General features: G+C 42.7%; 1 protein-coding gene across 6 annotated transcripts in view; it reads right to left on the bottom strand.

Annotated features, from left to right (window-relative positions):
- The window catches only part of PEX5L (peroxisomal biogenesis factor 5 like), a 240,418-nt gene that overhangs the window by 65,112 nt on the left and 157,366 nt on the right, over window positions 1-17,940 (bottom strand). For all 6 annotated transcript variants that reach the window (XM_081086950.1, XM_081086951.1, XM_081086949.1 and 3 more), the window contains 3 exons: window positions 12,003-12,200; window positions 7,882-8,005; window positions 5,136-5,232 (listed from right to left, as the gene is read on the bottom strand). In XM_081086950.1, the coding sequence (XP_080943076.1) occupies window positions 5,136-5,232; window positions 7,882-8,005; window positions 12,003-12,200 (419 nt within the window). The remainder of the gene's footprint in view (window positions 1-5,135; window positions 5,233-7,881; window positions 8,006-12,002; window positions 12,201-17,940) is intronic.

Consider the following 17,940-nt stretch of genomic DNA (forward strand, 5'->3'; position numbering starts at 1 on the left):
AATGCTAATTACACAGTTTAAGTGTCAAAAACTATTCTTAAATATATAGAGATTATGTAATTTATTATCATCTCTTGCCACTCTGATTACTGTATTCAAAACACTATTTGGAGGAGACTGGACCATGTCTTTCCTTCTCCCATCTTGATAAGAAAATGAGCCAACATAAGAATTCTTCTCATTGTGAACTTCCATTTTTTAATTCTGAAATATGATTTTTTAAATGTGGTTGCAAATAGCTGCTTGCCTATTGAGCCTACGATACTTTATGTTGGCCTGAGAGAGAAGAAAGGATTCCCTGTATTTTCCTGTGAACCATCTGAGTGATAGTGGACAGAAACTATTTACCTGACTGAGCTGAACCTATTTACCTGATTAGCTTGCAAGTCAGTTTTAAGTTGAGTTTTTATACTACCTTCATCATTTTATCTATGTAAAGAGATCATACATTTAAGAACAGTATGCTTCTGACAGCAAAAACATACTTTTGTCTTCTATTCAAAGTAGATTAATCAGTCTATCCTTTTTCTGCTCCATTTGAATGACAGTATTTCAGATGATTAAATCCCAAGCTCATGAAATTTTCCTGGTTTAACCATAGGATGGAATTACAACTAAAAGATTATGAATTTCTTTTTTTTTAAATTAACAAATCTTTATTGTTCAGATTATTAGAGTTGTTCCTCTTTTTACCCCCCATAGCTCCCTTCCACCCGGTTCCCACCCCACCCCATGTCCTTACCTGCCCCACCCCCCGCCACTGTCCTTGTCCATAGGTGTACGATTTTTGTCCAGTCTCTTCCCTCACCCCACACCCCTTTCCCCCCAAGAATTGTCAGTCCACTCCCTTTCTATGCCCCTGATTCTATTATATGCACCAGTTTATTCTGTTCATCAGATTTTTTATTCACTTGATTTTTAGATTCATTATTGATAGATATGTATTTGTTGTCACTTTGTTGTTCATAATTTTTATCTTTACATTTTTCTTCTTCTTCCCCTTCTTAAAGAATACCCTTCAGCATTTCATATAATACTGGTTTGGTGGTGATTAACTCCTTTAGCTTGTTCTTATCTGTGAAGCTCTTTATCTGTCCTTCAATTCTGAATGATAGTTTTGCTGGGTAGAGTATTCTTGGTTGTAGGTTCTTGCTATTCATCACTTTGAATATTTCCTGCCACTCCCTTCTGGCCTGCATAGTTTCTGTTGAGAAATCAGCTGACAATTGTATGGGTACTCCCTTGTAGGTAACTGACTTTTTTTCTCTTGCTGCTTTTAAGATTCTCTCTTTGTCTTTTGCTCTTGGCATATTAATTATGATGTGTCTTGGTGTGGTCCTCTTTGGATTCCTTTTGTTTGGGGTTCTCTGTGCTTCTTGGACTTGTAAGTCTATTTCTTTCACCAGGTAGGGGAAGTTTTCTGTCATTATTTTTTCAAATAGGTTTTCAATATCTTGCCCTCTCTCTTCTTCTGGACCCCCATAATTCAGATGTTGGTATGCTTGAAGTTGTCCCAGAGGCTTCTTATACTATCTTCATATTTTTGAATTCTTTTTTCTTTTTGCTTTTCCGGTTGGGTGTTTTTTGCTTCTTCATATTTCAAATCTTTGACTTGATTCTTGGGGTCCTCTAGTCTGCTGTTGGATCTCTGTATGTTATTCTTTATTTCAGTAAGTGTATGCTTAATTTCTAATTGTTCCTTTTCCATATCTTTGAGAGTCTCACTAAATTTCTCAGAGGTTTCTAGAAGATTCTTGAGTAACCTTATAACTGTGGTTTTGAACTCTATATCCAGTAGTTTGCTTTCCTCCATTTCTTTCGTTTGTGACCTGTTTCTTTGTCTCCACATTTTGGCTGCTTCCCTGTGTTGATAGAGTGGCTTTGTGTGATAGGTGTCCTATAGGGCCCACTAGCTCAGCCTCCCTAATTACCTGAGGTTGACACTCTTGGTGCACCCCTTTGTGGGCTTTGTGCACAGTCTTGTAGTTAAGTCTTGATTGCTGTTGGTAACACTGGGAGGAATTGACCACCAGGCCAATTGGCTGTGAGGACCGGCTGTGTCTACAATGGGAGAACTTCTGTGCTGGAGACACCATAATGGAGTAGGACTTGCTTCAGTGGGGCTTTGGTGCTCACAGAGTCTGCCCCTTGTTTGTGTCGCTTATGGATGTGAAGAGTTGTAATCTGGTATGGTCTCACTCTGACCACTGGGTACTCTGGCTCTTGGATCTCCAAGGAGGTGCAAAGTCAGCCACTGCCTGAGGCCACCCAGCAGAAGCTACAGAGTGATCTGAAGATTCCTCCTCTTTGTTTGGGGTTTGGAAGTGCCTAGATGAGGCCCAGCTATGAAGCAATGCAGGCTGCTGTCTAGTCCTTCTTTTGGAAGCTTTGGTGATCTTTGACCCCCCTGCAGTTTGTTAGGTTTTAGATTGCAAAAGAACAGGCCATTCATATGCAAAAGCCTCTGCTCACAGCTTGGGTGGGGTTTTAAATTGGGTGGGGCAGGGTCTCAGGGAATCATCAGGGTGGAGCAAACCACAATGGCTGCCTGTTTGCTCTGCCTCAGAGAGGTCCCAGGGTCTCTGTTGTCCTGCAGCCCCGTGCAGGAACAATGACTGCTGCAAGCATCTCTGCAAGAAAGCCGCCCTCGTGTTCTGGCCCAATGTCAGACAGTCTAGTTTCTCCCTGTATGAGTCTGGGTTCCCAGAGTGTCACCTGGAATTGGAGTTCAGAGCAATTGGGAGCTTGTATCCCTCCTGATTGAAAAAGACAACAGTGTACCCAGTTGCCAGCACATTTCCACGCGTGCCTCTGTACCTTTGCACTTTACTTCCGCACCTCTGCACCTCCTACCAGTTTCAATGCGCTTTTCTCTTTCCTTCTAGTTGTAGAATTTCCACTCAGCCAGCCTTCCTGTGGTTCTGGATGATACCTGTTTTGTCTTTTAGTTGTAGTTTTGAGAGGCTGTGCAAGGCAGCAAGTACAAGTGTGTACCTATGCTGCGATCTTGGTTCCTCTCCTCTCAGATTATGAATTTCTTTAGTTTCGGGCTTGATAAATAAACACAGTGTTGGTTTTTTAAAAAAAACACAAATGAAGGGATACATTCTTTACAAATAACTGGTACCCTCTAAAAGGATTTGCTATGATTTATCTAGACAGAGAACTGTCACAGTGCATTTTGCATTGTTTTGGAAGACAATATTGGGAAACTCATACATGTTTTCCAAAGAACATTGTGGGTTTTAAAATATATATAGGGAGCAAGGGAGAGGAGAGAGAGATAGAAACATCAATGATGAGAAAGGATTATTGATTGGCTGCCTCCTACACACCCCCACTGGGGATTGATCTTGCAACCTGGGCACATGCTCTGGACCGGAATCGAACCCAGGACCCTTCATTCCGCAGGCTGGTACTCTATCCACTGAGCCAAACCGGCTAGGGTAGAACATCGTGTTTGCTTGAAGGCACATGGGCTTGAAGGCACAGTGGTAGGACAATGTAGTGGGGTGAAATCCAACAATCAGCAGGAGAGCAGCCATTGGAATAATAAGATGCATGCATAGTGGCTCCATGGGCAACCAGGACCCCAGTGACCTCCCGCCCCTCCCACCCTGCGGAGCAGCCCACCTGTGCCAAGCCTCCCCCTGCTGCTGAAATAAACGTTCTAGTGCCTATTCATTGTTCCAAGGATTCCAGTTCTTGAAACAGTACCAATTACTTTAGTCAGGTCTAAATTTCTAATGCATTTATCAAGAAATGTTTCTCTAATAAATGCTATCAATTTGCTTTTTCAAAAGATACATTTAGAATGAACACAGAGGAAGAAAATACATTTTCATGCTACACTTAGGATTCATTAAGCTTCCCAGGGGTGTTTGCTCTGGAGGTTAGTTGACTTGTTTCCCAGGAGAGTTCTGGGGGCAGTAATGTCCATCGCCTCTTATGGAGGATGACGTGTCTGTAGGGGGTGCTATTAGTGGCCTGGGAAGGGTGCCAGGGGCCTTCTATTTTGTCTCTCTCCCTGTCCTCCTTCTCTCCCTAACTTACTAACTGTGAGTGCATAGACACTTTTCTTAATCTTACTGTGCCTTAGTTTCCCCACCTATAAAATAAGGCTAATACATTAACTCATAGAGCCATTTTTTTCTGGATCAAATGAGCTAATATATGTACTTAGCATACATTCAATATTATTTTCTATTATCATAATTATCCCTTTACTTCACCTCAGACATTATATTTATCCCTTTAGTTTCAACATCTTATCTAATAAACTCAAGAAAAAATTTCTGGCTTATTTCACTCCACCCATTTTATTTTCAACTAAATTGCAGAGTGCATGAATATAGACACATTTCTTAAGAGATCTTTGTGGTTTTTAGACCACAGCTGTGCCCTTGAAAAGTGCTAGAATGAATTTGAAAAGATTGTAGGTGGTAACTAGTTAGAGACAAGCCAGTTACACTGTAGTTGAGAGTCAAGCGGTAGACAGGCACGTCCTATTCCCACCTACTCCCACCAGTGATTAGTTGGAAAAGAATTTTTATTTCACTGATACCCTTTGATGGATCTTTAAAGTGAGGCCAATAATAATTCACAGGATTATCTCCATATTACATGTAACACGTGAAAAGCACATAGTAAAGTCCACAGATGGTGGTTTTTACTATGACTATTGCTGCTACTCCTCTAATTATTTATTCCTTCCCTGAAATGTATTTGAACGTGGCAATCAGGATCCTGATGTGTAAGTACCTTGTTCCACAGGCAGAGAAAAAAACGAATACATGAGATGTAATTCCCTCTTCTTTGTACTCTGCTACATCAATAGTGCTAATAATGGAGTAGTACAGAGTTTGTATTGCAAAGTCATGGGACAGTAAATGGTAGAAAAAGAAAAAAGTGCTAAGTACACAGTTAATGACTGACATCATTAACACATTTGTCAGTCAAATATATATATAAAATATATATATATTAAGCACCGAGACAGATAACTGAGTAAGAAAGCACATGCAAAAAAGGTATAGTAAACATACTTAGAACTTTCTGTGAACATTTAAATAAACTGTTTAAGATAGAAATGATCTATGAGAGAAGACGGGTTCCTTGAAGAGTTGCTCGGTTACCTGTGTCGGAGGCACTAATTCCAGCTCTGAAGCTGACTCGGCGTTCAGGGCGCTTTTCCCAGCACTCAGTTCAGGCTGGGATCTGTGCTCGGAGGACCTGAGGGGGGAATGAAGGAAACCGATGCACACTGAGAGGCAGTTAGCTAGACAGCCAGCCGAAAAACCTGGAGAACTTGGATCATCGAGAGCCGCAGTAAAGAAACTCTCACCAGAATTTTGATTAAAAGTATAACTTCTATATGTTTTTATTTTAATGACCATCTTTGGAATTAAAAAAATTATCTTTATTGTTGAAAGTATTACAGATGTCCCCCTTTCCCCCCTATTGACCTCCTGCACCCCCAGCCCCCACCCCAGGCCTACTGCACTATTGTGTGTCCATATATGCATATAAGTTCTTTGGAATTTAAATGGCTGTGATGTGCTAGGTGTTATTATCTCTGAATTAGAATTCAGTTCAATTATGGGCAAAAAGTAAATACATGTAATCTTGTTTTTGTTACAGAAAGTTCTTTTTTATTAAAAAGTATTGTTTTGGGGGTAGAGATTCTCACAAAGCATCTCAGGTGTGACTTAATCTTTATATAGAACATGAAATGTCATAATAAGCAGAGATGTGTGAGGGGCAATAGGAGATTGAGACATGTTGCCCTTTAGGAAGCTTTAAAAATAGGGTAGCCCTGGCTGGTTTGGCTCAGTGGATAGAGCGTCGGCCTGCGGACTGAAGGGTCCTGGGTTCGATTCCAGTCAAGGGCATGTACCTTGGTTGCAGTCACACCCCCAGTAGGAGGTGTGCAGGAGGCAACTGATCAATGTTTCTCTCTCATCAATATTCCTCTCTATCCCTCTCCCTTCCTCTCTATAAAAAAAAAATCAATAAAAATATGGTAGAATTCAGGTAGCCAATTTTCTCATGGCCTCCATGGATTACCCTTAAATAGTACATTATCTGACAGTGATGATTAAGAAAGACAGAAAAGGTTACCTGTGTAACCAGAAACATTTAATTTAACTATCATTCATGTAATATATTAAACTAGAAGCCCAGTGCACAAAAATTTGTGCACTGGGGGGGGGGGGGTTTCCTCAGCCCGGCCTGTGCCCTCTTGCAGTCTGGGACCCCTCAGGGGATGACCTGCTGGCTTAGGCCTGCTCCTCGGGGGATTGGGCCTAAGATGGCAATCAGACATCCCTCTGGCAGCCCTCAGGGGATGTCCACTTGCCAGCGGGGAGCAGTCCTAAACTGCAGTCGGACATCCTTAGCGCTGCTGAGGAGGCAGGAGAGGCTCCCACCACCACCGCTGTACTGGCAGCCATCAGCCTGGCTTGTGGCTGAGCAGAGCTCCCCCCTGTGAGAGCGCACTGACCACCAGAGGACAGCTTCTGCATTGAGCATCTGCCCCCTGGTGGTCAGTGTGTGTCATAGTGACCAGTCATTCCTAGTCTTTCTGCTGTTAGGGTCAGTTTGCATATTACCCTCTTACTATATAGGATAGAGGCCTGGTGTACGGGTGGGGACCGGCTGGTTTGCCCTGAAGGGTGTCCCGGATCAGGGTAGGGATCCCGCTTGGGTGCCTGGCCAGCCTGGATGAGGGGATGATGGCTGTTTTCAAGCTGGCCACACCCCCTTCAGGGTGGGGGTCCCCACTGGTGTGCCTGGCCAGTCTGGGTGAGGGGCTGAGGGTCGTTTTCAGGCTGGCGGGTGACTGAAGCTCCCAACCTCTCCTTTTTCTCTCTCTCTTTGTTTTTATTTTGGGATTTATTTACCCTCTATGGCTGTCACTGGAGCTGAGAGCCAGCTTTAGCTCTGAGGCTCGGCTCCAGCTCTGAGACCTCGGCTGCTGGAAGCACGTCTCTGGGTTTGTTTGGATTCTATAATTGAAACACTGTTTCAGCTCCAGCTCTGAGGCTGGCTGGCTGAAAGCAGGTTTCTGGGGCTTGTTTAGCTTCTATAATTGCAACATTGTTTCTTATACTGCAGCTCAGAGGCCAGCAGCGGCAGGTGGGGAACCTTGGCTTCCTCCATCACTGGAGCAAGCAAGCCTCCTGTTCACTTCAGCTGCCTGGCTGCCGGCTGCCATCTTGGTTGGCAGTTAATTTGCAGATCTCGCTGATTGGCCAACGGAAGGGTAGCGAAGTTACGGTTAATTACCATGTTTCTCTATTATTAGATAGGATACACATAAATGTAAACACATGTATGCACCTATTTTGATCATCTCAATTACATGTTCAGAAAATTATCTACACACATTGATATTATGAACCTACCAGAATCCTATTGGCTGATTTATTTTTGGACAATTTAGATGGAATAATTTAGTTTTAGAGGGCACAGTAATTAATATCCTATATAATAAAAGCCTAATATGCAAATCGACTGAACAGCAGAACAACCGGTGGAAGGACTGGTCGCTATGAAATGCACTGACCATGAGGGTGCAGATGCTCAATGCAGGAGCTGCCCCCAGCCTATAGGCCCCAGGCCAGCCAAGGTGGGTGCCAGCGGGGGAGCCCCTGATCATCCTGCCAGTCACCCCACAGATTGGCCCTGATCACTGGCCAGGCCTAGGGATCCTACCCATGCACGAATTTTGTGCACCGGGCCTCTAGTTGATATATAAGGGGTTATACATGACACCAAGTATTTGGATTGACTTAACTCATTGGCTATTTCGGTACATGAGAGGAAAAACCCATACAGTCGGCACTTAAATGGTTATTTCCTGATATTGAAATACCTTACCATAAGAGTTCTTTTGATCCAGTTCTAGAAGAGCATGATTTTCTCTCTGCCATTAGATGACCCTTGCTACTGCGATCTCCATGAAACTTAACATCATCCCATTTTTCCAGTTGTGTTTGAATGTCTATCAAGGAGACAGGAAGGGGATGAGAGGGATAGGGGGAGAATATGAGATGCAGAGAGAAGAAGAGAAACTGATTAAGGTTGAGAAGTGTTATTACAAGTGAACTTCACTCAACTGATATTTTCAAACCCCAAGACCAATTCTTTAAGGTCACATGAAAATTAAAACATGTGTAGCTAAATAAAAATGAGACCTATTAAGGAAATTCAATTGCATTTACAGTTAAACAATCAAGTTGTTTTACCTGAATTTGTTTCAAGAGCTATATGCATTCTGAATTCTGTGCGTGAGGCCATGGAACCCTGTGGGAATGAGCACATGGAGTGCTGGGTCCTGTTGGCCTCTAGCTCAGACCATGGCTTTGAGGCACACCTGGCATGTTTCTAGAAAGAGATTCTGCTTAAAGAGCCTCCCTGTTAAAAGGAGGTGAGAAGAAACTAAAGCACCTTTCACAGCTTTTGTACAGACTGTGTAGTTTCTCGCCAAAGAAAGGAATTAATAATGGGGATGGAGAAAAGGAGAAAGCCAAGAGAATGCCAGACCATTTTCTCCCTGTGGCTTCATTCTTCCATCTGACCTAAAGTGTCCTTGTCTCTCATTAACAAGTGTGTGACTGTAAATAAACCACTTAAACCATCTTAGGTCCATTTTTTTCCCATTAAGAAAAGACAGGTTTGCTTTCTGTGTCCTCCAAAGTTCTTGAAATGAAACATTTTTATGACTTCTTCCACAGGACATTTTCTCAAAAGCAGAGAAATTTAAGTCACCTTTATATGTATATTGTGTTATATTATAACTAGAGGCCTAGTGCACGATTTTGTTCATGGGTGGGGTTCCTCAGCTTGGCCGGCAATCAGGGGCAATCAGGGTTGTTTGGGGCCGGCCGGCCAGGGGGAGGGACTGCAGGAGGTTGGCTGGCTGTGGGAGATTGGCTGTGGGATCACACTGACCACCAGGGGGCAGCTCCTGTGTTGAGCGTCTGCCCCCTGGTGGTCAGTGCGTGTCATAGTGACTGGTCATAACGGTTGTTTAGGCTTTTATATATATAGATGTTTTCTATGATCTTTAGGTGAGATCATCTATACCCATGAATGCGATATCCGTTCAGAGGCTTCAGATGTTCAGATCTCCATTTCCTGCTCAGCTCTCTCTCCCACGTTCTAGATCTATACATTTAACAGTTGATTGGACATCTCCACAGAGAAATCCCAGTTTCCTCAAATACACGGTGGGGCTAATGTATTGTTTACAACTGTAATACAGTTGTAAGTACACAAAATGCAGTTTATTCTTGTATTATTATTATTTGTTGATTATTGTATTATTTTCCATATGAACAATTGTAAACCTACTTTTGCCCCATCCTATAAAACAGGTTCAAAACAATTCCAGAACTTCCACCTTGACTTCCTGCCTCCCTCCGTCCCTCTTGTATCCTCATCACAGAGTTCAGCACATTCTATATGTCTTCATTGCTGGCATACACATGTCTACTTGGTCCACAAGTCCTACTCCCACTTCTTCATCTATGCATCCACCAGAAAAATCGCTTTTTAAAGTAGAATCTGTTGAAGTCCCTCTTATGTGTAAAACCCTTCAACCCCGCCTTTCCCCCAAACTCAAGGGTATGGCATTCATTATCCCATTATCTCAGCCCCTAGTGACTCTCAGACTTATTTTTCACTGCTTGAATACTATCACGAATGTTTGTATTTGCTTGAAAGGACATTTTTTGTGTGTTTCTCTATTTGTGTGTGAATCCCCTTCTCTTCTGCATCAGGAATGCCCTGTCCTTCTTTCCTCCCTCCCTCTGATCCATATTTTTCATCTGGAAAATTTCCACTCATCTGTCAAGACTCTGCTCACATAGTACCTCCTATAAGACCGTCTACAACCTCCTGGCTGGGTCAGGGCTCTATGAAGGTGCTCTTTTTGGAGGTGACCTGGGCTTCCCTTCATTGCAACATATACAGTAGTTTCCCCTTATTTTCAGGGGATACTTTCCAAGACCCTCAGTGGATGCCTGAAACGGTGGTTGGTACTGAACCCTATATGTATTATGTTTTTTCCTAATCACGTACACCTAAGATGAAGTTTAATTTAAAAAGTAGGCAATTTTACGCATAGAAGATTCATTCTTACCACAAACCTTAATAACCATGGCATATGCTTTTTTCCCCCTTTCCTTGTTAAATCAAGAACGTTCACCTTTTCACTTACAAGAAGAACTTAACGGATTCTCTTTGGCATATCCGAATTGCCAGCATCACTAGGCTTCTGCTTTGGGGCCATTATTAAGTAAATAAGAGGTTCTTGGACATAGGCACTGCAATATGGAGACAGTCAATCTGATAACTGAGACAGCTACTAAAGGACTAAGGGGCAGGGAGCAGCTATGGTGTGGAGAGGCTGGACAAAGGGATGATTCACATCCTCGGCGGGATGGAGCCAGAGCCCTTGAGACCTCATTATGCTTCTCAGAATGGCATGCTATTTAAAACTTATTGATGATTTCTGGAATTTTCCCACTTAACATTTTTGGACTGGTAACTGACAGTTTCAGAAAAGTGAAACTGCAAATTCGGGGGACTACTGTAGTGCATATTTTATTATAATCAATTAATCACTTTTCTATCTCTCCACTAGAGTGTGAACTTACTAAGCGAGAATGTAAGCTTAATGAAGGCAGAGGGCTTATATTATTTATCTTTGTATTCCTAGCACAGAGCAGGGAACATGGTAGGCATTCAGAGAAATGTTTACTGAACAAATGAATAAATTAATTCATGGCCATCTAATATGTACATGTGGCAGTGCTCGGCAACTCCACATACCTTTCCCCTGTAATCTTCACAACCTATGGATAGGTTGCTAATATGCTAATTTTATGACTATTTACCCACACACATATGTATACGCATACACACCAGCCAGCCCCAGCCTGGAGAGATACATGTTTCCTTTGGCTTTCTAAAACGCCTGCCACCTTCATTCTCCTGAGAAAGGAGCGTTTAATTTGACTGGTTCCACGAGCTGAGGTTAAGCTCTCCTTTCTCAGGAAGATGTACAGTGGTTAAAAGCACGGGCTTTGAAGTTCATTAGAGCTAGCCTCAAATTCCAGTTCTTCATACTAACTGAGATCTTGGGCAAGTTATTTAAATTTGAAAACCTGGTTCCTCACTTATTTCAAAGAGTTGGGATGAATTAAAGGGCTAATATATGTAAGTCATTACATATATTAGCACAGTCCTGGACATCATAAACCAGTGATGGCGAACCTTTTGAGCTCGGCATGTCAGCATTTTGAAAAACCCTAACTTAACTCTGGTGCCGTGTCACATATAGAAATTTTTTGATATTTGCAACCATAGTAAAACAAAGACTTATATTTTTGATATTTATTTGATATATTTAAATGCCATTTAACAAAGAAAAATCAACCAAAAAAATGAGTTCGTGTGTCACCTCTGACACGCGTGTCATAGGTTCGCCATCACTGTCATAAACCATCAATAAATGGTAACAGCTATTGTATCGAATGTATCTCTATGCATATTACATGTTACCATTCTGCTGGGCTGTTCCTGAGCCTAGTGTTAGAGTTGTTTTCCTCTCCTCTCCTCTCCTCTCCTGTTTTCTCTCTCTTCTCTCTCTCTCTCTCTCTTTCTCTCTCTCTCTCTCCTTTCTCCTCTGGCTCTCTCTAGACTGAATGCTACTAGAGAGAAATATTCATGTCTGATTTTTGCTCCAATGCCTAGTATGGTGCCTTCCATCTATCAAGAGCGCAATACATGTGGGTTGAATAAATAAGTGACTGAATCCATATCAGTTATGCAAAGCCACTTAACTCAAGCACAAAAGACGAGTGCCCTGCCGTTTTCTATGTGGAATTAATCCTTTCTACTCCTTTGCCCACGGTTTTAATGCCACTTGTGGAACTTCCTCGTGTCAAGGCAAGGGTGAGCAGCAACAGACATTTAGCTACTTACTGCCTCACCTAAATCTAAGGATGCCGTCTCCGGGCCTCGGAGAGGCTGCTGGCCTCTCTGTTCAGCCTCCGCCCCGATGAGATCAGCTCCGTCAGCCTTCTTCTTGAGGGAAGCGGTTTTCGATGAGGCCTCCAGCTTCTTGGCTTTGGTTTGAGTTTGCGAGACGGGTTCACTCAGGTCGAGGAGGTCTAAGCCTGTGGTCAACACTGCGAGAGACGGAAGAGGTTAGGACAAGCCCACTCGGGGCTCTGAAGTCACTGTTAAAAAGGAGGCTTCGGTGGGTGCAGAAGGAATCTGTGTTTGTGGTGTAGGTTAGAAGCACCAAAGTAAGTTCGCTCACCACTGATTTGTAAAGACAGTCTGCATTTACATGGGGAAGTTTGCTGCCTGATCTTTGTATTTTGCATGGTACAAATCCGCAAAGCGGGGTTTAGATCAGCCCTCACCAGCGATGAAGGTTTGAATTGGAATTAAAGTGATGAAATTGAATCTGAGTTCAGGTACCATTTACTTGGCTTTGCTTGATTTATAGAGGTTTATTTTAGAGTGCAGTTTTTTTCCCCAGAGAAAAGCCAATCTAGCCCTTTCAGGGATATGCTTACGAAACAGTTATGAGGATGACTCGGGCAAGTTTCTGAATGTCTTTGTTTTAATTTCAAGCGACTAAAGCAAACACTGTACAAAAAGAATGCTGCTAATGATCTTCTATTTGATTAAGCAATTCAATCAGAAAATGGCTTGCTGTTTGGGCTCAACTAGAGAGGTGTTTTATAATCCATAGTTGATGAATAGGTACACATGTTAATGACTTTTCTGCTTAATATGCAAATTTAAATTTCAATGTAACAAATCATAAAGCAGTTAGACTTTTACTTCCTAGCAAGTTGATTACATTGTATTAAACACTGTAATGTAGGCAGCAATAATAATCTGTTCAAGTGCAAACGAGGCAAATGAGAATTTAAAAGGCAAGCTTTGAAACTCTTCATCCCTCTTGCTCTTACAGTGCAAGGGACCAGTGTTTGGCCTAGCTCCTTGTGAGAAGTGGAAACTTCTAATCAGAGAAGTTCCCTTCCGCTGTACCTGAGGCTGGCTTCTGAACTGGCTTGGTGGCTTCCTGGCCCAGGATCTCCTCACCCAGCTAGCTTAGAAACACCACCAAAGTGACCCTAGAACTCCTGGGGTTAGCCCTTTCCGGCACCCTCTACAAGGACCGCACCCCTCCTCTTTGGTCTCCCAGCTTTTCCTTTTGATAGGAAATGGATTTCTGTTGATGTCTCAGCTCTCCTCCACCTGCTTCCCCCTTGCACTCAAGACAGGTTAGGGCTCAAATGAGCTCACAATCAGGATTTCTTTCTTTTAAAAAAATTTTTAATTGCTTTTAGAGAGGAAGGGAGAGGGGGAAAGAGATAGAAACATTAATGATGAAAGAGAATCATTGACCGGCTGCCTGCTGCATGCCCCACACTGGGAATCGTGCCTACAACCCGGGCTTGTGCCCTGACCAGGAATCGAACCGCGACCTCCTGGTTCATAGGTCAACACTCAACCACTGAGCCATGCCAGCTGGGCAGGATTTCTTTAGTGCTGCACTGTCCTCATGAGTTAAGCGTCCCTATGGGATCCTTCAGACAGTGTGCAAAGTTTTCCTCTCCATGATTTTGTCTTCTGATTTCAATGACAAATCACAGTGGTTGCATGTTGATGGTGACGTAGAAGGACCTGGCTGTATCACTGCTTAGCTGTGTGATTTGGAGTAAGTTTCTTGACCGCTCTGAGTTTTAGTTTTATCACCTGAAAAATGCGGAATTAATAGTCTGTCTTTAAGGCATGATACAGAGATTTAATTTTCTAATTTGTAAATAGAATGTGTGAAACATAAGGCATACTGTAGGTACTGGATACATGTTATTGTCATTCTTTGGTGGCCAATGCCTGATGCTTTTCTTTCCTTTTCCTTTTTGTTGGTCTCCTTCTAGTTTCCCTGATCCTATTTCAGGCAGGAACCAGCTCCAGACACTGACAGAAAGAGGAGAAACCACTGGGAATAAAGTGGAGGATGAGACAGAGATAATGGTTCTGCAGAAGATGCTATGAGGTACATTTATCATAAAATGGTCTGAAAGTGTCAGCTTATCTCATCCAAGTGTTCTGATGAGATGGGAGCCACTTTGCGATGCAAAGATGCTGTGAGAGCTGAGGAGTGTTTGTGGCTAGCAAGAACCCATGGGGAGAGAAGTGGCTTTCAGAGCAGAGCCGCCTGGCTTGATGGCTATGATTTACGCATGGCACACAGCCCAGATAGGAGAGGACGCCACACATGTCATATCCTTTGAATGTTTAATCAAAAATTTCCAGGCCACTGGTGTGTCGGCAGGGATCCTAGACCCATGATTTCCTTCTAATAGAAGGAAAGAAGTGGAACACAGTCTCTGGAACGCCATATATGTCTCCCTACTGACTGTAAAAGCAATTAGGAATCAGTCACTTGCTCCCACACTTCTTTTAGGAGCAAATGATACAGGACTCATCTACTTGTATAAGGGAAGTACATTTGCTACAAATAATAACAGGTGAATATTAATTTAGTTCTATATCTGCTTCTCACCATTCAGAATAAGTGAATTATTAAAATAGTGAATTTCGAATTCAAGCTTGGCTCAGTAACATTCCTTCCCTCTCCAAACTGTCCTCAGCACTTCCTGTGTTTGTTTGGAGCTCTCTCTCTCTCTCTCTCTCTCTCTCTCTCTCTCTCTCTCTCTTTCTCTCTCTCTTCCTTTGTTCTTCTCCCAGCAAATGGGAAACAAATGCTCAGCACACACAAGAGGCCTTATTTGGTACCGGATCGATAAAGGGAGTGGCCTGAAGTTGCATAGAAAACTTTGAAGCTGAGAGAATCTCCGGAACCACAATTTCAAAAGCAAAGAAGGATGGGTGCAGCTTTTCACCTCTTGGAGGAAGACAAAGCACATTTTAGGGTGTGTGCATGTGGGCTTCGAAGACTACCCTGGCACAGAAGGGGGTGTCTGCCCTGCTGATTTTCTTAGCCCAATTTAAAAGGTTCTCTTAGACGTATAAAGGTTTGGGTTTCAGAATCAGTGTGTTTCAATTAAGATAACCAGCTCTTATAGTGGATGTGAAAATGTTTGTGTGCAAGGGATGTGTATGTGTGTGTGTGTGTGTGTGTGTATGTGTGTGTGTGAATGGCGGGGGGGGGGGGAGAAAGAGAGAGGAAGAAGGGAGAAAGAGAGAGAGAGGCTTGATGATGCTATGCTATTGGCTTTGGAGATGGAGGAAGGGACCACAAACAAAGGAATTGCAAGTACCCTGTAGAAGTTTGGAAAAGTCAATGAAATGATTTCTCCCTTAGAGCTTCCAGGGAAAATGCAGCCCTGCCAACACCTTGATTTTGGGCCTGCTGACTTAGAATTGTAGGGAAATACATTTGTGTTGTTGTAAGCTACTAAATTTGCGGTAATTTGTTACGATAGGAAACTCAAACACCTGACAGCACGTTGCCCATAAGAGGATTCAAACACAGGCCCTGCCACTCCCGAGTGTATGTTCTTCCCCACTCCTCTTTACCCTTGATCTGAACCTGGAAGCAAAGAACTAATTCTATTGAGGTGGCTTTATTTTTTGTTTAGCTCCCAATTATTTGGCAGATTGGGTTGTCCGAGGCATCATTTAAATAGTAGGCTATTCCAGAAACTTTTGTTTTTATAACCTAATTTCATTGGTGAGATTTCCTGAAGATAGAATACATAAGTATTTGTGCCCATCTATTTCAAGGACACCTGATTGAGGATCACACCCTGTTGAACTGGAGGACTCCCTCAGGGCACGGCAGGTGTTTATGAATACTAGATTACATGGGCCCTGGGAGGTGAGGCTGCTTAAAACAGTTAGAATAAAATAGCACCTCTAATGAAGCCCTGATTTGATACTTAGATGGGACACACAATGCTATTAACACCACTATAGTATAATGAGCCTCGGGCTTTTAGTGAATTTTTCTAAAGAAATAAAGCTACATGGAGTGGTTAGAGAGGACGAATCAGAGGACAGCCCTGACGTGCAGTCACAGAACACGCGACAGGGAGCCCATAGGATCTCTATTCTGTTCTATAAGATTCATTTAACATAGTGGCTTCAAAGCAAAGTCCTTTCAGGAAGCATTTTCCCAGTGATGTGAAATAGGTAAATTAGACCCAAATAACTCAAGCAACTTTTGCCTTTTTATTGGAATATGTAATTAATGCTACTTCGCAAATTTCTATGTTCTCTCTAGAGGCATGCCATTTGATTCATGGCTACTTGGGCTTCATAAATATCCTATATAACAGCGGTCACCAACCGGTGGTCCACGGACCACTGGTGGTCCACGAGGTCTGAAAGTTTGGCGACTGCTGTTATATAATAAAAGCCTAATATGCTAAGTGTCTGGTCATTCGATCGGCCTTTCAACCAAGCAAATAACATGCTAAAGCCACTCAACTGCTTGCTGTGATGTGCACTGGCCACCAGCGGGTAGACACTCCGACCGGTAGGTTAGCTTCCTGCTGGGGTCCAGCCCATTGGAACTGAGCGAGACAGGCTGGACATGCCCTGGAGCCCTCCTGCGGTCCTTCCCTGGCTGGCCAACCTTCTGCATCCTTCCCCGGCACTGATTGTGCACTGGTGGGGTCCCTCCGCCTTACCTGCACCCTGTCGCAATCTGGGACTCCTTGAGGGTGGGGGTGTTTTGGAGAGCTAGTTTTGGTCTGACAGTGGAACGACTGGTCTCTATGAAGCACACTGACTACCAGGGGGCAGACGGTCAACATAGGAGCTACCCTCTGGTGGTCAGTGCGCTCCCACAGGGGGAGTGCTACTCAGCCAGAAGCTGGGTTCACAGCTAACAAGCACAGCAGCGGTGGCAGGAGCCTCTCCCACCTCCACGGCAGTGCTAAGGATGTCGTACTGCTGGCTTGGGCCCATTCCCCGTGGGAAGTGGCCTAAGCCATCAGTTGGACATCCCCTGAGGGCTCCTGGACTGTGAGAGAGCACAAGCTGGGCTGAGGACCCTCCCCCCCCCCACGTGCATGAATTTCATGCACCAGGCACCGGGCCTCTAGTGTATTTTGAAAATATTACACTAATTTTTCAGTTAAGATATTTAATTAGCTGATGGGTGGTGGTGGTCAACTGGGGAAAAAGGAGACATATGTAAAACTTTAGACAAAAAAAAAGATATTTAATTAGGTGGCTGTTTTGGAATTGTGAATTTTGTTAAGAGTTCTTCTTCCTTATACATAGGAATCTCTTGTACTAGTATAGGTATTGTCTACAGGCCCCATTTCAAGGAGTGAGATTACTATTTTTTAAACCATAAAATATCTTTCTTATATAGTAACTGTCCACCTAATGGATCAAGTTTATGGATACAATTCTTTTAGATTATGATATTGATAAATGCAAACCAAGTAATGATTTTTCTTGGGTTTTAGAAGAATCTTTCCTGTACTTAGACATATATTAGATTTTTTGGGGAAGAATACAGACAAGTTATTATTGCAAGACTTATAGTAATTATTTGCCCTATAATATAATCACTATCTTAACATATCTATTGTATAATTAGTTTCAGAACATTTAATATATGCATCTGTGTATAATTTATTTGCCATATTTAAATCAAGGATATTAGCAATGATCTTGGCCTACTTACCACCTATGGATACAGTTTGAGAAGGTCAAAGAATTAGCTATCTACCTAGGTTACAGATAAGTTAAAGATGATTTGGATTGTTAATAGCAAAGAAAACAAAAAACACCCTTATTTGATCAGCTTGAAATTGTCATCATTGGATGACAAGAAGTGTGTGGAAAAACAAGCAGAAGGCAAAGATCACTGAAATACTTAAGAAAAAATTATAATTTAGAATGTCTATGAGGCAAAAAAAT

This window comes from Myotis nattereri, assembly GCF_964212035.1.
Source record: "Myotis nattereri genome assembly, chromosome: 3".
NCBI lineage: Eukaryota > Metazoa > Chordata > Mammalia > Chiroptera > Vespertilionidae > Myotis > Myotis nattereri.